Source organism: Trachurus japonicus, chromosome 13 (genome assembly GCF_045865225.1).
Source record: "Trachurus japonicus isolate A0001 chromosome 13, Traja_1.0".
NCBI lineage: Eukaryota > Metazoa > Chordata > Actinopteri > Carangiformes > Carangidae > Trachurus > Trachurus japonicus.
The window spans coordinates 5,463,207-5,483,115 of NC_140919.1; the positions used below are offsets into that span (position 1 = coordinate 5,463,207).

A 19,909-nucleotide genomic window follows, 5' to 3' on the forward strand; every position below is an offset into this window, starting at 1 on the left:
TCAACTAGCATCCATCATGTTGTTATTGCAGATGTTGTTGTTAATGGTGGCAGAGACAGACAGTGTTTATTCTTCAGCAGGTCATCCTCCAACAATGTTACAGTAAGTCAAGCTGTCTTCTCTATAAGATGATCAAAATATTTGTTTTCATTTTGCAGAGATCAAGTATCCAGCTGTAACTTTGAGGTAGTCATGGATCGTGTTGTTTGTTATGGGTATGTATTTACTGACTTTACTGTACTGAAATTTCACACTGTCTGCTACTAAATTAAACCATTTCTGCAGTGCATCATAGAGGGTTTGGCTCCACACTTGCATTTTATCATGATTATTTCTCATTTCTTTTAATGAGACATTGAATTAAACTGGAATTTTAAGTACATCTTTGGTGAATTAAGCATCACACTATAATTCAGCAGTGGACCCTCCTCAGCTCTTTCTGTTAAGAAACTAAGCTTGAACCTTACCCATCAACATCACAGGTCTACAGGGCAGCATGTGGAGGTGAGGCTCTGGCCCAGGCGCTGGTTGTACCACTGAAGCATGGACTCTCCTCCTTCATCACTGTCTCAGAGCTCCTCCTCAGTGTTAAAGCAGACATAGTCATTCCTGGATGCCAGACCTTTGATGATATCAGACGGCAGATTGAGAACATGAAGCGGACGATGGAAGAGTCAGAGAGCTCGGCCCAAACGGAGCTTCAGCAGGTGGATAGGGAAACCGAGACCCTCACTGTAGAGCAGGGTCGGTTAGCACAGCAGAAAAAACAGAAAACTGATGAGTTGAAATGTTTGAATATAAAGCTGTCGTCACTCCAGTCCACTCCAAACCGTCGCAAAGAAGATCTAGAGACAGAGAAGAGAAACCTGCGCTCAGCAGAAAGCACCCTGAGGGACATGAGAGCAAAGAGGGACAGTGCACAGACAGTGCGAGACGTCGGGATTGGTCTCTCGTTTATCCCATTTGCGGGGTGGATTGCAGGTAATACAGCAGGTTAACTGGTTATTTTAAACATAATCAAATGATTGTTGATATGGACCGCTTGTTGTGTCTGCAATAAAGATTAATAATTACTGTATGTTCATTTCATTTATAGATCTTTAAAGGTTGAGTCTGGAGTTTTGTGCCCAAAAATAACATTAGACTTGTACAAATGAAATCAGTCTTAATCATCACTTATGGGCTTCTAGTCCTGTGTGGTGGGGGCTGTGTCTGCAGCCCCCCCTCCCCGCCTGTATTTTGGTCTTTTGCTCTGTTTTGTTCGGGTTTTGTTATGCACGTGAACGTGTATGGGTGGAGAGCGATTGAGTCGATTTCTATGGCGAGAGAGTCGGTGTTTTGTCTCCAGCCAATGACGGAGCTCAGGTGAAGCTACGTGCAGCAGAGTAGGAGGGCTGGGGCTGCTAGCTACACTAGCTGTCTCTGATGCTAACGAGTGCTAGCACGTCTCTCTCTCTCAGCAGCAGCAGTCAGGACAACTAAGTAAAACTAGAAAATTTCCTCCCGGGAAATTTTGAATGGGCCACGGGAGCTACTGCGGGTTGTGCCATCTCTGTCAACATGGGAATCAAACCCACGATCTTAAGGTCAAGACAGAGCTGATCAGACAGACACATGATCATCTTTCTATAAGCACTGATATGGAGGAGCTGTAACCACATTAGGTTAACTGTGTGTGTGTGTGTGTGTGTGTTTATCTTGTGTAATAGGGCCAGGACTCAATTAAAACCAGGGTCTCTGCAGGTTTCACCAGCTCAAATTTAAGACTTTTTAAGACCTTTTTAAGACCATTATGGATGAAATTTAAGACCTATCATGACAAATAAAAAACGTACAAAAGAAATGCGGAGTCACAAAACTAGAAATTGATTGCAATATATAAGTTGCGTGTTAGGCTTGTTTGTAGTTGAAAATACATTCAATAAAGCACAATGAAGTGTCGCAGGAGCATCTAAAGTAAACTATTTGGGGGCACAAAAAGAAATTGGGGAGTGAAATTAAAAATGTTTATGTAACACATTATTTATTTAATTCACTGGCAACCAACAGGCTGATGGCTTTAAACCTTGAATAATGTTAAGGGTCACACGTGACCCATTTTTACATTGGAGAACAGTAAAAACACCAACACTTCCCCTTTGGCCTGAAATGTGATGACTTCTAAATGTGACCCAGAATCATAGACTGTAAAAAGAATGGACGTAGCGTCCGTGACGTCACCCATTGGTTCTGGGGAGTCGTTTTTGTGACTCAAATATGGCGGCCTGAACAGCACCATGTTGGATTGGCCGGCCGAGAACCCGCCCACTGGCCTCGAAGCAGCTGTCCACGGAGCCGCTCGGACCTGTCACTCAACGTTTCCGCGCCCTAATTGGCCAGAATTTTAACCTAATAACAGTAAAACGGCAGAGTTTTAAAAAAATTCACCCCCCTCAGAGTGTGTGCAGGGGTAGAAACTATCGATTGAGACGAAAAAACGTTCTGACACCAGGCTTTTAACATGTTTACTGAGGATGTAAAGTCGGCGATTTTAACATGGGGGTCTATGGGGAATGCTCCCTTCTGACACCAGCCCCCAGAGGAATTCGAGGGGATTGCAGTTTTTTGAACGCGGAAGTGAGCTTCACTTCCCAGACCGACAACTGCCCCCTTGCCCAGAATAGACAAACATGGAAATATTTCAACTTCTTTGATCAACAGACACGAGCCACAACCTGTTCTGTATTATGACCAGCACAATATTTGACACATGAAGTAAATAAATTGGCTTTTGGTCACCCCTATATATTATGGTATTAAATCGGTTTATAAGTCGCATTTATTTTTCAAACATTTAATTAAAGGGGACCTATTATGCTTTTCCAGCTTTTCAGACTTTTACATATGTTTAAAATGTTGGATAATGGTTCTAGAGGCCGTGGAAGTGTCATATCCTGAGGTTAATGCGTTTGGAGGTAAACCCTGCTAGATAATTGGGATTTCTCTGCACACCTGTTACACTCGGTTGCGCTGAGTTTTTTTTTGACATGAGCTCGCGTCTACGTCGATGCGTGCCGGACTCCCCTACATGGTCATGCCGAGGTCTCTGCTCCAGCCGGCCCCGCCTCCTCCCATGCTGCTCTGTTGTGCCTGGGGTCACAGCGGAGAGCGGAGCGGACTACTTCCTGCTTCTTCCCTGCATGTTTTAGCGCTGTAGCATCACTTTACTAAGTTTTATTTAGAAGTTTACGCCGACGTTTCATGTAAGTGAAGCTGTACCTGTGTGAGGAGCGACGTTGTTCGCCGGACCGACGTAACGCTGGACCGCCGGAGCACCGGAGCTCTGGAGCTGCAGCGGCTCCTCACACAGGCAGAGCCTGTCTGCAGGCCTCCTTGGCCGGGCAGGCGTCCGTGCTCATCGCGGTAGAGAAAACCATCGCTAATAAACATACCCGCAGGTTTTTTAGACGTTTACCGCCGTGTGGTTAGTCTATTTAGCAGAATGTTGGTCTCATTGATGAAATCTTGTGGCAGTTGAATTAGTTTGAATGAAAAGTGAAGCTGTGAGAAGGAGGAGGAGAGGAGCAGTGCTGCTGTAGTCTATGTGCACAAATCACCACATTTACATCAATAAATAACTGTTTTACAATGAACTGACCATTCTGCATATATTTTTAATTTATTTTATATATTTATTTTTGCATTTTTATATTACATGTTACATGGTTACAGTAGCCTACATGGCAAAGACTACTCCATACCATCTTTGGTTAGGGTGAGACTAGGTCATGGGCACATTTCATTACACAATGTAGACTGGTCAGATACATACTGGAGATCTGGCAATTTGCCTACTGCAGATTTAGCTTTTGTTTGCATACTACATTTTGGCCAAATCAGTATAGGTACTAGTCAGGGATGGAAAGAGTACCAAAAAAATCTACTCAAGTAAAAGTACAGTTACCTTGATGAAATTTTACTCAAGTAAAAGTAAAAGTACTGGTGTAAAAATCTACTCAAGTAAAAGTAAAAAGTAGTTCATTTAAAATTTACTCAGAGTACAAGTTACTTAGTTACTTTTTTTGGGGGGGGGGGGGGATAATGGCCAGAGATTGGCCTAACATTCTCCGTGCATGTCTCTGTGTTTCAAATTTGTCCCTTCTCCATCGATACACTGGTCTCCATCATCTTTTAGCTCCTGTGGCACCAACTTGATTCTGACCTTCTGACGCTGCAGTTGTCCAGAGCCAATCGGATGGACAGTTACAGTTACTGGCACTAAGGTTGTCACGATCATGATCATGATACTAACATTTTCAACTCAATATTGATATTAAGGAAAATATTCGATACTCAATACCATTTTCAATACGGATAAAAAAAGGAAAGAAAAATCTCTCTCTCCCTCTTTCACTCACACACACCTGTTTTTTTTTACTGTCTTTCCTGTCTGCTCTCAAGGAGGAGGAGGAGGGGGGGGGGGGGTTACTGTAGGTTCTCTCTCTCTTGCCTCTTTACTGTAACTGCTCTGAAGCAGTGGGCTGCTTGTCTGTTCCTTTGAGCATGGCCATGGATCTGACTGGGCTCCTACATTTAACTCAACGGACTGCCGGTCCGGCCTTCAGCCCCGGTGTGTCTGGCACGGTCACCATAAACGTAGCCGAATAGATGGACATGCCTGATAACGTTGTCTTTAATCATTAAAGTCAGCTTTTAACCGCTAGCTGTGGCTAATGGCTAATATTAAGACGACAACATAGCGACGAGCCCTGTTATGCACAAACTCACGTAGCGGTGAGGGGGAGAGGTGTGCTGCTGCTGAGTGCGTCTGTGAAGGGAGAGAGAGAGAGAGAGAGGCGGCAGCGGCGTAGCTACTTTTGACAACCCACACAGAGTTATATATTTTTTACTTTGTAACTTAAGCTATTTAAAATGTAACTAAGTAAATTTCTTCCAACAATATGTACTCAAGTAAAAGTAAAAGTACTGATTTTAAAAATTACTCAAAAAAGTACAAGTACACAAAAAAGCTACTTAATTACAGTAACTTGAGTAAATGTAACTCGTTACTTTCCACCCCTGGTACTAGTAGTAGACATCGTCATGGTAACGCAATGCTGAGGGAGTGGTTCATTTGCATTTAAAGGGAGGGGCCACTGAAACAGACCGTTTTGCAGAGCCCTGTTTTTGAGAATGCTGTGATGTTTGATCTTAGGGGTATTTTGACCGAAGCACGTCACAGACATGTCTTTAAGACACCCAGGAACTATTTTAGTTTGTGCAAAAAGGAGCATAATAGGTCCCCTTTAATAGCCGGTGTCATATAATGACCAGGCTTTATTTAAAGGCCGGCACCTATAGCGCGGCTGCTGTTATGCATGCACGCTTCTCTGTGGTGTGTAGCCTATGTGTGTGTGAGGATGCGGAGATGAATGAAGGCGGTGAATATCGCTCCTTTTTTTTTTTTTAACACGTTAGTTTAGGCGGCAGCGCTGGAAACCCTGTGATCAGAAACCCTTTGTGGACTCGGCCGAGCTCTCCTCTGCTTCAGAGAGGGACAGCCCTGCACTGTCGGACCTGGCTCTCTGCTCCGTGTCCGGAGCCCAGTCGGGACCGGAGCAGAGACCGAAGACGGGCCGCAGAACACGCTGTGAAAATACTCTGAATTGACGGAGTGAAGCGCTACGGCGCAACGGAGACAGGTCAGACAGCGCAGCGAGGAGAACAGCACATGAGGAAGATGAAGATGAGCCACTGAATGAGGAGGGATTTAGAAATAAAAGCCGTGCTTCCCTCTTGTGGTCATAGCGTAGGTTTTTTTTTTAAATATATAAGTCGCTTCTGAATATAGGTCGCATGGCCAGCCAAACTAGAAAAAAAAACGCGACTTATAGTCCGGAAAATACGGTACATCTTTTTATTTAAAAATGCTCGCCCATGCTGGGCATAAGAAAATTTAAGACCTGTCTAAAATTATTTAAGACTTGAACACAATAATTCAACAAATTTAAGACATTTTAAGGCCTAAAATTTAGATTTTCAAATTTTAGACTTTTTAAGACCCCGCGGATACCCTGTAAAACAATTAATCTAATTAATTAGAGGCTTTGTAATTAATTAATCGCAATTAATTGCATTTTAATCGCATATAAATATTTGATCTGAGAACAGTGAGAAGCATTTTTTTCACATGGATTTTAGTATACCATTGAATGACTGAATAGCTTAACCCTCTAGGCGCCAGAGTTTATTTAGGAAAATATTAAGTTTGGATTTCAGGATTTCACAAGGCTGTAGCTTTTAAATGGTCAGGGATAAATCTATGGTGTAAATGAGAAAAATATTCATAATGACCTAAAGTTTGTGATAGGAGTAAATGTACTCATCTAATTTGCATATTGTGACGTCACCGGGTGGCAGCCCCATTGGATTAGTGACTTCCAGTAAAACTGAATTTGGAACATATTTACACAGGAAAAAAAATTATATTGACATCTAATCCTCAAAGTAAAGGAACAGGGGTGTGATTGGAGCACATTTACAGTCCCCCCCCCTCCGCCTCCCTCCCTCCCAGCCCCGCCGAGCCGTGTCGCGGTAGTACCGCGGACGAGCAGCGGCACCGGCGGGACTCCTCGGCCGCTTCGGCCGCCGTATGACAGACTTCCCCCCGGCTGGGGGAGGGAGGGGGGTCTCCCGGTCGTCGGCGGCGCCGGGGCTCCCCACCCTCCTCCCCCCCGGCCGGGAGTCTGTCATACAGCGGCTGAAACGAGCGAGGAGCCCCGCCGGCACCGCCACTCGTCCGCGGTACTACCGCGACACGGCTCGGCGGGGCTGGGAGGGAGGGAGGGAGGCGGAGGGGGGTTGAAGAGTGTGTGTGTGTGTGTGTGTGTGTGGTGTGTGGGGGGGCACGGTGTTTCTCAAGACCTGAAGATCACTTCCTGGTCGCTCCGAGCTGCGTGAGCTGCGTGAGCTCCGCGAGAAAAAGCAGAGCGCCTGTGCGCCAATCAAACTTTTTTTCCTCAGATATTTTGTAGAAAAACACACCCACAAATGACGTCAGGATTGAAGCTGAACGTGTTCGCCATCTAGTGGTACCAAGCAGTAACAATATAGGGCAGTAGATTTAAAGATATGGGCTGTTTTATCCAAGCATGCTGCCTGTCGCAATAATGCGACTTTGGCGCCTAGAGGGTTAAGCAACAAAACATTGTTTTTTTTTTCAAGGTGGTACTTAACCAAGACCAGCATGCAAATTTGATACAGATTTAAATGGTCTTTCCTGCCAATACACTATGATGATTACTGTAGTATTTAACTAGGCTACATAAATCACAGTAGCATAAACTGATTTGTTGAACGGACCAGGTGATGGGCTGACTGGTCCTGTCTAACTTCTGTGTACTGGGTGCCATTGTGCAGGGTGTTACGTAAGGCAGCCTTCCTCCACTGCAGTCCCTATGGTCCTGGACCCTCTGGCTGGTGGGGTGGGCTGCTTTCAGCTGGGGGGGACTCTATCAGCTGCTCCCACGAGAGGCATTTGACGCATTTGACACCAACAAGGTTTAACTTTAAAAGTTTAAATTCTGTTGCACGTTAACTGTGTTTTAATCACATGAAGGTGTGTGTGTGTGTGTGTGTGTGTGTGACTGTAATCACATGGTGTGTGTGTGTGTGTGTGTGTGTGTGTGTGTGTGTGTGTGTGTGTGTGTGTGTGTGTGTGTGTGTGTGTGTGACTGTAATCACATGAAGCTGGCTCTAGAGTCTGTGTGTGTGTGTGTGTGTGTGTGTGTGTGTGTGTGTGTGTGTGTGACTGACTTGACACATAGTTAGTTAGTAGCTGCATCCTGTGTCAGTCTGATTTAGCTGTGTCTGTGTTTATAAACATTTAAACGAGCGCCAGGTGGATTGTTTATGAAGTTAACGAGCTCTGGCCTGAGGATCAAAGAGGTTACCACGGCGATAGGGGCCCCCGCAGGCTGAGACAGACAGAAACGTGGAGAAAAAGAGCCATTTTCTGCCTCTGCACCGGTCTCACATTTAGGCTTAGGGTGAGAAAACGGTAACTCCTATCAGAACAAAACACAGATCACATTGCTCTAAGGACTTACTGAAAATTTCGGTACGATTTGGTGTTTCTACAGTAAATATGTTGGCGACGCTGGCAGTTTTAAAACATCAGGCCGTTCTGCTTCTCTCAGAAAATATTTGTATTGGACTCAATGAGGAGCAGAGACAGACGTGGCCGCACTTAGAGGCTCAGAGTTTAAATTCTGTAAGTCTCTCTGATATTTTGAGCAGATTAAGAGATCAAGGATGAGCTCGTCTACAACCGTGGCCGAAATTATGTGTCTAGAGTGTAAATTGTGGCCGTTTTGGAGCTTGGATAGAGACTCTAACCGATGATGTCACCCACTCTGACACGAACATTCCGTGCAATACACACCCATTATAATCTCATAATTTCTCCAAAAATGATCATGGTCATTGATCATGGATTGATCAAAAACTATATGACCTATCAAAACATGGAGTAATACGACAATACACAAGACTTGTGTCTACTGTTTAAAGTTTAAATGGAGTCTCTAGGTGAAAGTATGCCTGAGCAGTAGACGTTTGTTAAACTCCAATGATTGGTCTTTTTCGCTCTTTTTTTTCCGCCCGTCCCATTGACTTACATGCAAAATTTTGCGCAGTTTTTCGCGACGTAAGTAAAAAAGTAAAAATTCGTAAACTGTTGAGAAAAGTAATAGCACACCGATCCCGATCAGGACGCATGTTTTGATATATGATTTAGGACTAGTAGCGAACCGAAAAAGCGTCCGGAAGATGAAAAAAAACTAGAAAAAGCATTTCCAAGAATGGAAATGGTGTGACTGCTGAAAGCAGCTGAACGCTGTTGCAGAATTAGCAAATAGTGCAAGCAGTGATCACCATACAAATGTTTGACCAAGGTCGGAATCGAACCCACAACCTCATGGTCAGTAGACTTCCACTCTGCCTCTAGGCCACAGTGCACACACAGTTGCAGAGACTGTTGTCTGTTAATGATCTGCACTCTGTCTCACTCTGAAGTTAACGAGCCCAAAGCTGCACCTGTTGGAAACACTGTCAACATCAAGAAAGCTTGAGAGTCAAGCTTGAATGACTTAGAATGAAAATTTCTGTGAATTTCAGGCTGAGAGCAGCAGTTTCAACATGAAGCAAGTTATCAGAAGTCAACAGAGGACGACTGGGAAAATAATTCACTATAATTGTTGTTGAGGCAAGATTTGAACCAGCAACCTTCAGGTCTTCAGACCAGCAAGCTAACCACTAGGCTACAGACAGAGACAGTATGTGCGGGGCAAAGAAAACCTTTGATAAGAGGATCACTGGCTTCTGCTTAAAAAAAAAAGTAAGGAAAGTGCAGAAATTAACCACAACAAGTAAGTAGAGGACACTTTTGTGAAAATAGTGCAAGCAGTGATGACTATACAAATGGTTGACCAAGGTAGGAATTGAACCCACAATCTCATGGTCAGAAGACTTTGACTTTGCCTTTGCCTCTAGGCCACAGTGTACACACTGTTGCAAAGACTGTTGTCTGTTGATGAGCTGCACTCTGTCTCACTCTGAAGTTAACGAGCTGCACCTGTTGGAAACACACTGTGTCAACACCAAGAAAGCTTGAGAGTCAAGCTTGAATGACTTAGAATGAAAATGTCTGTGAATTTCAGGCTGAGAGCAGCAGTTTCAACTTGAAGCAAGTTATCAGAAGTCAACAGAGGACGACTGGGAAAATAATTCACTATAATTGTTATTGAGGCAAGATTTGAACCAGTAACCTTCAGGTCTCCAGCTCAGCAAGCTAACCACTAGGCTACAGGCAGAGACAGTATGTGAGGGGCAAAGAAAACCTTTAATAAGAGGATCACTGGCTCCTGCTTAAAAAAAAGGTAAGGAAAGTGCAGAAATTAGCCACACCAAGAAAGAAGAGGACTTTTTTGTGACCTGTGACTATTTTTTGGTGAATTAAAATGATTTAAAAAGCACTTAACAGCAAGTTACAAACTGTGGCACTAGCAATTAATGCGTCTCTTAACGACCACCTGTAACCAATTGAGGGTGATGGAGGGGAGCAGAATTCATAACAAGAGTGCTCAACCTGGATTTGAACCAGTGACCTTGGGGTTGCGCTTACTGCATCCTGCCTTGTCCGCCAAAGTAAGCCCAAAGTAAGCCCAAAGTAAGCCCACATCAGCCTATCACGTTCGTCCTGTGGGCTTACTTTTAACCAATCACGTCCCTCCTTGTGGGCTTACTTTGGGCTTACTTTCGACTTTGACCAATCACGTTGCTCCCGCTCCGGCTTACATTCAGGGCCGCCGATCTCGCGATTTTTCCCTATCTGGCCATCTTTCTGCCGCCGATCTCGCGATCATTCCCTCTCTGACAATTCGTCTGTGACAGTGATTTGGTAAGTAGTGAATTACTCTGTTATTTAACGTAAACTTTTACGGTTTTAGACGGTAAATAAACAGAAAAACGTGTCACTTAAGTTAATATAAACTGTAGAATCAAATATTAAAAAGTAAAGTTAGAAAAATCGGCTAATATGCGATAATTATGTGTGGGGGGGGGGAAGCCGCTGAGTAACGTCAGTGTAATAGCGGTACAAAATGGCCGGTAACGGCCGAAAACAGGACAGGTAACTTCACCATCATCGCAGTGATTAACTGAGTCGGCGGTTGTAGGCACAGGTGTGTTAAGAGCAATGATTTATTAATAGTTCGATGGCACAATACGCCCGTATGGACAATAAACTGTATTCCCGTCCATATGAATGAGTGATAAACTGTATTCCCGTCCGTATGAATGAGTGATAAACTGTATTCCCGTCCGTATGAATGAGTGATAAACTGTATTCCCGTCCATATGAATGAGTGATAAACTGTATTCCCGTCCGTATGAACGATAAACTGTATGTAACGTTATGTAGGACAAGAGATTTTACCATAATTTATGTGATGTTTAAGCAATATATCACGACAGGCCGTGGTATATGCTCATTATACCACGGCTAAGGGGTGTTGTTCGGCGCGTGAATAAACTCAGATTAAGAAAATATGTACACTAAATCAGAATTAATTGCTAATCTTGTTTGTTTGCAAAAATTACTGCAATGTCACATTTTCAGTGTTGTACCAAATTATATACAGTATTCACATATTATAATTTTATGTGATTTATCAAGTGGGGACACTAAAATGTTGTGCCTCATCTTTGACCCATATACAGGTATCTTTCAGATAACTAGAGCTAACAGTCTTTTCTTTTTTCATTCAGATAATGTATGCGTACCCAGTTTTTCGTCGCCAGTCGGCCACCTCAACCAGGCTGCTGATGGCGCCCTCGGAGGAGGCAAAGACCCTCACCAACACCGGGTCTGGAAGGGCCAAACCCAAGCAGGAGGTGCTGGCAGAGGCCACTACCTTTGTCACTGGTCATGGTGGAGACCCAGCTGACATGCTCCTGGTACTGGCTCACTGCCAGCTGCAGTTTGGCATGTTCCAGGGCCAGAGGTTTAGATGGCTCCTGGAGAACAGCCTTGGATATGCTCTGTATTTATTGCACAGCATGTCCAAGGAAACCATGCAGGCCAACCCTCTGTCTGAGAACAAGCAGCTGTTCCAGGAATATGCCTCTCAGATCAGAGAGATGACGGAGGAACTGGAGAAGTTAGGCCGTAAGCAGGAGATGCAGAGGAAAGCCAAGGACACTGGAGACCAGGGCTGCTTGATGGTGGAGTTCGGAGATTTTAAGGGTCACTCAATGAAGGAAGTTTATGAGGACCAGAGCCAGAAGGCCCAGGCCCTCATCACTTACCTGAAGACTGCTGATGCCCGGCCCAACACCAACATGGCCCTTTTCAAGACGTATGTCTTGAAGAGACGCACTGCAGCTTCCACTCTCTCCTCTTCCACCTCCACTTCCGCTGCACGTCCACCTGCAGCCTCCGCCTTCCCGTGTTCAGCCTCCGCTGCACGTCCACCTGCAGCCTCCGCCTTCCCGTCTTCGGCCTCCGCTGCACGTCCACCTGCAGCCTCCGCCTTCCCGTCTTCGGCCTCCGCTGCACGTCCACCTGCAGCCTCCGCCTTCCCGTGTTCGGCCTCCGCTGCACGTCCACCTGCAGCCTCCGCCTTCCCGTGTTCGGCCTCCGCTGCACGTCCACCTGCAGCCTCCGCCTTCCCGTGTTCGGCCTCCGCTGCACGTCCACCTGCAGCCTCCGCCTTCTCCTCTTCGGCCTCCGCTGCACCTCCACCTGCAGCCTCCGCCTGCAGCCTCCGCCTTCCCGTCTTCAGCCTCCGCTGCACGTCCACCTGCAGCCTCCGCCTTCCCGTGTTCGGCCTCCGCTGCACGTCCACCTGCAGCCTCCGCCTTCTCCTCTTCGGCCTCCGCTGCACGTCCACCTGCAGCCTCCGCCTTCCCGTGTTCGGCCTCCGCTGCACCTCCACCTGCAGCCTCCGCCTTCCCGTCTTCAGCCTCCACTTCCTCTGCACCTCCAGCAGGATTCCAAAGTGGCGCATGGAAGCCCGCCACTGTGAAATCTCTGCTGGCGCGTGGGAAAAATCTGTCCCCTTCACAGCTGGTGAAAAAGTTACTGTCACCAGTTAAACTCTGTGAGTAGGAGTGTTCATTTTGAATTTCCCCTACAGCAGTCCTACATGTATAGCTTGTAGCGTTTTAACAGATTATACAAACTTGTCTACTTTTTTCCAGCTCCAGCACCGCACCTCACCTCACCTCCACCTTCAAAACCCCGGCAGCTTTTCCCTTCTGGTAAGTATGCACCATCTTACAGACATTTGTCTCTGTGTATTGTTAACAGTAGGCCTAATACTTTCAACATTTCCTCTCCAGACCCTGCCGAGATTGATGATGAGGAAATGGTATCTGCTGCAGCGCAATGTGAGGCACAGCTTAATACAGGTGTGGCATATGACACAAATGCAAATATGATGTGAATGTTTAGCGACAACACTAAGAATATTATTTTGTGGAACATTTCTACGTTTTAAATATATTTTTATTCCCAATACAGCATAAAACCACATCAACCAGGATGCAAACCTTAAAGATGTACAAAGGTGTCGCTGTTTTTTTGTGTTATTTGCTTAACTCCACTCACCCATGTGCTCTAAATCCATAACCTGAATTTTAACGCCTTTTTTTCCACACCCTTTTTCACAATTACACTGTATGCTCCGCTCATTCACACTTTAGCTCCCTCTGAACCGCTGGGATGGTGGACAGTCGTTGTTCTAATTATTACAATAGTAGTTGTTACTGTGTCTGTGTGCATGTTTCATATCTGTGGGCATCCTTAATACTTGTGAATTCATTTTGCATAATTTTCCATGTGCTTACACTGGGTTCTTTGCTTCTTAATATTACTTAATGTACTACACTATCTACTACTAATCTTAACATTGTAGTATTTCATCATTAGTATTATTGACATTGTATTTTAACACTAGTATTATTAAGATTGTACTATTTATTCAGTTTCTTTCTGTAGTTTTTCTGCGCTGTGGCACTTGGTGAGTTGCATTTATGACATATTACTATCAAAACCAACATTCAGCCTAATTCATTTCTCCTTCATTAGCTCTTGCAGCCACGGTCCCTCGCGAGGCCTGTGCTGATCCTCCTCCACCAGCAGCTCTCCTTCATCAACCAGCACCTCTCCTTCATCAACCGCCAGCTGAGCTTCCCAGTCACTGGAAGGATCAGCTTCCACCTTACCAGCAGGAGTGGATACGGCACACTCTGTTCAAGGCCACCCCACGTACCGGCAAGCCAGAGCTAGTGTCACAGCTGAAGCTTTGGTGGTATCCTCCTCAGCCCGCCCTCATTCACACCCAGCCTCCCGCCTCGCCTGACCACTTCTTCTGCCGGCCGTTGTTTTTGTGGATGCCCCAGAAGATGTGGCTGTTTCCTCTGGTCTGTGTTCGTCCAGCCTGCGGCAAGCACAGACTAACAGCTGCAGGAATATACAGAACAGTGCGGAAGGTGCTGGACATCGACGGGTGGTTTGACCTTGCCACTGAGTACCTGGAGTGCAAACGCTGCTCCAAAAAGTATCCTGCTTGGTCTGAAGACATCTTAGGCCAGCTGGATATGGGCCACCGCAGCAAGTTTCCAGCTTTGCTCACTTACAGGTAATTCATAATTAATGTCAACCATTATTGGTGCTTTTATATGTGTGTTTTTTTTTTTGACATTACACTCCTTCCTTTCATTAGATACTCGTGTGGCATCCGTGTGCTGAGGATGATGAGGGAGAGGACAATGGGCAACAGTGTGACCCAGCTCTACAAAAAGCTGCAGGAACAACACAGCGAGGCGTGGATGGAGCGTGTCTTGCAGTACCTGACAGCTTGCGAACCATTCGCAAGGTCCACTGTTGTCTGCCCGTCCGTCTTTGCTGAGCCTCCCTGCTTACCTGCCCTTCCCAAGCCCAAGTGGCTGTTAGCGGTTTACGCCAGGGACGTTCTCAGCCGGCTGCATGAGGTGAAGGCCAAAATCACCTCCATCTTTGGCTCTGTCCTCAAGATGGACTCCACCAAAAAGGTATCACAGCCCTGTTCATATACAGAATTTTGAGTGCATACATAATAGATTGATAGAGATAGTCTTTAATGTCATTGTATCAACAGTACAACTACTGTACAACTACTAAAAGCAAAAGCAAAGCACACAATCACTACACAATCACTTCCTCATGATAATAAAACAAAATACATACAGCATACTAAAACTAAAAACTTAAAACATCAAACAAGTTGAAGCCTCAGGTATCATCATCATCATCATCATCATCATCACCAGGAAGCATAGTAGCAGCATCGGAGAAACAGAGATTTAAATATTGCACTTTTACAAGTAACACAGTTTTTAACTGCTTTTCTTTTCTGAATAGGTCACGAAGAAACTCGCTGGTGCTGCTGCAGGTACAGCTGCCTGGTGCACCAATGTTGGGAACGAGTACGGTCAAGTCCTTGTCTCGGTTCTGACAGCTGGTGAGGGACAAGCACTTGACGCCATGGCAGCTGGCCTGGTGAAGCGGTACAGTGAGGCGGGTGAGGCACCACCCAAGGTGATGTACGTGGACAGAGACTGCTGCAGTCAGCATGGCCCTTGTCGGGTGAAGGCCATGTTTGCAGGGTGGGATGAGCTTCAAGTGCGCCTTGACATCTGGCATTTCATGCGCCGTTTTGCTGGAGGCGTCACCACTGAGGCTCACCCCCTGTATGGCATCTTCATGGCACGCCTGTCCACGTGCATTTTCGAGTGGGACCCGGAAGATGTTGCTGCTCTTCGCCGTGCCAAGGAAGGTGAGCTGGCAGCGAGAAGTGTTGGCCACATCTCGAAGGAGGCGGTGACCACTCGCATCAACCGGAGGGAGTTGGCGCTGCACTGCAGGAGGAGGACCAGAGGGGTGGCGGAGACCAACAGACTGATCGACTCACTGATCAGTCTGTTTGACAGCGAGAGTGGGAAGGACACTCTGGGTGTTCCTCTGCTGGACCACGAACGGATCCAGCAGATATGGAAGGAGCAGCAGAAACACCTTGGCTGTATCCAAGACCCAGAAGACTTCCAGCTCTACATTAAAACGGGCACCTTGAAGAAAGGCGACGTGGAGCTGTGCTGCTACAGGTGTGCCCGTGGCTCTACCTCCCTGGAGTCCTTTCACCTCCACCTAAATAGATTTATTCCAGGTATTGCATACATATGCGTTACTAGTTTTAAACCTCTTCTCTATGTCTGGCTTTATTTTATACAGTACATACTTCATATCATATGTAGTAAATATATTTTACAAATGTGACATGCCTCTTTGTGTATTTCACCTTCAGGAACCAGTGCCAGTGATGCGCATTTCCAGGCGTATCTTCTGGATGGGCTGATGCGCTGGAATGATGACCGGATGGAGGATGCCGTAAAGGGAGCACCTTCCATCCGCTCCTACGGCAGTGCTCTGAGAGAGGCGGTGGACCAGCTCAGCCAAATGGTGCTAGGGAGATGCTGGGATGAGCGCTATCGCACCCCTGGAGCGTACACGGGTAAGAAATTATCCCCCATTCAACATGAAAAAAAACACCTTAATTAATTTTTTCTTTAATAACACTATGTATTTATCAATGTAACCTTTAATGTATTGGATGTTATATTAATAATACTTTCCTTTTTCTGTTTTTTTTTCCCTAGGTGAATTGCTGGGGATGGAGTACCTGTACAGCCAGACCGGCAAGCAGCTGACTCCAGTGCTCCAGAACCCAGAGGAGGAGGACAGGCTGGTGGAGGAAGTGAATGATGAGGACATCCAAGATGAGGGCTTTGTTGAAGAGCACATCGAGGACATCACAGTTCCTGTGCTGTTTGAGAGCGACCCCTCCCGTGCTCTACAAAGCAGGCCCTCATCGTTACCGAGTCCTCAGGCCTCACCTCCTCCGCCGTCTCCACCTCGGCCGTCTTCTTCTCTGCCTCCTTCACACCCTCTTCCTCCACCTCCGCCCTCTCTTCCTCAGACCCCTGCATCACCTGCTGATGTAGACGAGGCTCAGGTAAGACACTTTAATAACTATTTCAATCCAATCTCAATTACATTTTATTTCACATACAGTATATTACTATTAATCAATTAATTTATTAGGGAGCAGTGATTGGACCGGATGGGATCGCTGGGTGGGACAAGGTCCAGGATCTCGCCGTTTACCTGGTGGATCTCCGTGAGGCTTCCTATTACACTGACCTCCAGGTGACCGAGATCGTGCGGCTGTGGACAGCTCTCCCTGACGTTGACAAGCAGCACGTCAACTATCAGCCTCGCCATCAGGTGCGCCTGACAAGTGGCCGCTTTAAGGCGCCGAAGCGGTCTGGAGTCACACCGGGTGTGGAGAGTGTGAAGCGCTGCTTGATTGGACATCCTGGGGGTCCAGCACAGTGGCCCAGCACCAGTCGCTTGGTTGAGGCCATATGCACCAAGCTGTGCAGTTTGCATAAGTCGCCAACCAAGAAGTCTGGTGTCTCCACCCCCAGATGGTCGACGATCCTTGGCAGCTACCACCACATCCGGCAACTGGTGCTCAATGCTCCAAGGCTCATGGCAGAGACCACGCTCCAGCTCTTTGAGCTAAATCAGAGGACACTCATTCAATGGTAGGTCAGGCACGTTATTTGGCAGCACTCATGTGACCCCTGGAAAGCCTTCACATACTGGTCTAACATAAATGATCTTCTCTCAGGTTTCAACGGAGGCAGAAGACACAGGAGATGAGTGTCCTCTCCCAGGGAATGGCTCCAATTCATCAACCAATTCCCGTGGCGCCTAACCAGCTTCCGGCCCCGAAGGAGAAGCTGGAGCTCCTTCCTCCAACATCTGGCCCGCTGCACCAGTTTGTCCTTCCTCCGAATCTGGAGGGACAGGCTCCCCTCCTGCGGCCAGGCAGACGGCCCGCTGCTGCCGCCAGGGAGCGCCCCCTTGCACCCACACCCACTGCACCCACCCCCACTGCACCAGGCACTGCACAGCCCGTGTCAGCTCATTTAGGGAACCTCATCCGTAACCCCGACAACACGCTGTCACTGGTGCTGGCAGCTCCTGGTGCCAGTGCAGGCCCGGCTCCACTTGGTCCTGCATCTACTGCTCCTGTCTCTCGCTTCACGGAGAGGAACAGACGACGACGGGCCCTTGGGGAGGAGGGTGAAGTGCCGAAAAGGAGGTATGTCAGAGGGGTGGCGTACAATACATGTAGCATCTGTGGACAGCCAAAAACTAAAGACTTTGGCCATAGCCGTCATGGCAGCGCCACCTTTTGTCCACAGGCTTCGCAAGGGAAATCTCTGGAGGAGTGGCTAAAGGAACAGAGAGCACAAAAATAAGATTGTAAACTTGTGTATATAGTGTATATACTGTATTGTGTGTTTGAATACAGTTCCCCAGTACAGTAGCTAACAAAAGTGGGTTCAATCACTCAAATTAATTGAGCGATTGTTTTTTTTGTTTTTTTTACTGTAATCCTGCTGACCAACAAACCAGATAATGGGGTTGAAGTCTCTATGTGATGGTTGGTTTCTTCTTCTTCTGAACTCTTTATTTTGCTGTTCAGGAGGATTTTGGCACAGGGTTAATCATACTACAGTTTGGACCATGCACTCGAATACACACGTACAGAGACTATCATCAGCCTTCAAGTATGAGTACACAGGTGCCACGCTACTGATTTTAGCTCAGGTGTTAACAGGACAGAAAATAAAGCAGCAGAAAGACGAGACACAACGAGGTGATGTGCAAGACACAGAGACAATTTGTAGCTTTTTCTTTTTGAACGGAGACCCTTTCAGTCCCGTTCAGATTCACAAAGTCCAGGGAATCGATCCTGACTTGTAAATCCTTATAAAATCTTTCCTGTTAAAGGCTTGATGAAGGCTTTATTCGGCCTGACACACACACACACGCAGCCATATTGCATCTGATCTGACGTCATAGTGAGCTGGACAAAGTGAGTTGAATTGTTGAACATAAAATTTTTTTTTTTAAATGACTCTGGGGACAACACTATAGAAATGGCACTTTGATATAACTTAAAGTAGTCAGTGAAAATAACTCTAGACACAGCCATTAATGTCTAAACAGTTGGCAACAAAAGTGAGTACACCTCACAGTGCCAGTGAACATGTCTAAATTGTGCCCAAAGTGTCAATGTTTAGTGTGACCACCATTATTAACTAGCACTGCTTTTCACCCTCCAGGACATGGACTTCACTGGAGCTGCACAGGTTGCTGCTGGAGTCCTCTCTCTCCCTCTCTCCTCCACGATGACGTCACAGAGCAGGTGGACGTTGGACATCTTGCTCTCCTCCACCTTCTGCTGCAGGATGCCTCACAGGTGCTGCACTGGGTCTAGGTCTGGAGAGTCACCGTCACCCTTACCTTCAGCTTCCCCTGCAAGGTAGTTGTCATCTTGGAGGTGTGTTTGGGGTTGTCATCGTGCCCTGCGGCCCGGTTTCCAAAGATGTGGGGGCGGGAGGGAACATGCTCTGTTTCAGAATGTCACAGTACAGATTCATGTTTCCCTCAGTGAAGTGCAGCTCAGTGCTGCCAGCACTCATGCAGCCCCAGACCATGATGCTACCACCACCATGCTTCACTGTAGGCAAGACACAGTTGTCTTGGTAATCCTCATCAGGCTGTCGCCACACACAATGGATACTATCTGATCCAAACTAGTTAGTTTAGTACATTTTTTAGTAAACAGGTTAGTAAACAGAATATTTTTGTCAGGTTAGTAAAAAAAAAAGGGTTAGGGTTTGGGTTTGGGTTTGGGTTTTTGTTAGGTTAGTCAACAGATCAGATGGTGTCCAGTGTGTGTGGTGACAGCCCGATGAGGAGTACCAAGACACAATTGTCTTGGTACTCCTCATCGAGCTGTCACCACATACAGTGGACACCATCTGATCCAAGCTAGTTTATTTTTAGTAATTATTTTAGTAAACAGGTCAGTAAATAGATTTTTTGTTAGGTTAGTCAACAGATTATTCTTTTTAGGTTAGTAAAGAGATTTAGGTTAGATTTTAGGTTAGTAAAAAGATCAGATAGTATCCATTGTGTGTGGCGACAGCCTGAGGAGGATTACCAAGACAACTGTGTCTTGCCTACAGTGAAGCATGGTGGTGGTAGCATCATGGTCTGGGGCTTATGGCAAGCCGTTTGAGCATTTATTCCATATCCTTGATATCAGGCTTCAGTGTCATTCACTAGTTTGACTACTATCAGCACTAGTTGGATACCTGGCCACACTAGTTAGACATTTTGTCCAACTAGTTGAACAAAGAGTCTTACTAGTCACTCTTTTTCAGCAACTAGTGACACTTTTGTCAA

At 46.2% G+C, this 19,909-nt stretch overlaps 2 protein-coding genes across 2 annotated transcripts; both read left to right on the top strand.

The window, feature by feature from the left end:
• Positions 1-10,314: 10,314 nt before the first annotated feature.
• LOC146975317 (uncharacterized) lies at positions 10,315-12,636 on the top strand. Its single transcript, XM_085794696.1, has 2 exons — positions 10,315-10,438; positions 11,308-12,636. Exon 2 carries the CDS (start codon positions 11,311-11,313, stop codon positions 12,634-12,636), a length of 1,326 nt encoding a protein of 441 aa, XP_085650822.1. The 5' UTR covers positions 10,315-10,438; positions 11,308-11,310.
• LOC146975318 (uncharacterized) lies at positions 12,503-17,910 on the top strand. The gene is made up of 11 exons (XM_085794698.1): positions 12,503-12,641; positions 12,742-12,801; positions 12,883-12,951; positions 13,064-13,109; positions 13,631-14,183; positions 14,268-14,595; positions 14,945-15,746; positions 15,885-16,091; positions 16,237-16,592; positions 16,682-17,187; positions 17,274-17,910. The coding sequence occupies exons 3-11, from the start codon at positions 12,898-12,900 to the stop codon at positions 17,908-17,910; spliced, it is 3,489 nt and encodes a 1,162-aa protein (XP_085650824.1). The 5' UTR covers positions 12,503-12,641; positions 12,742-12,801; positions 12,883-12,897.
• The last annotated feature ends 1,999 nt before the right edge of the window (positions 17,911-19,909 follow it).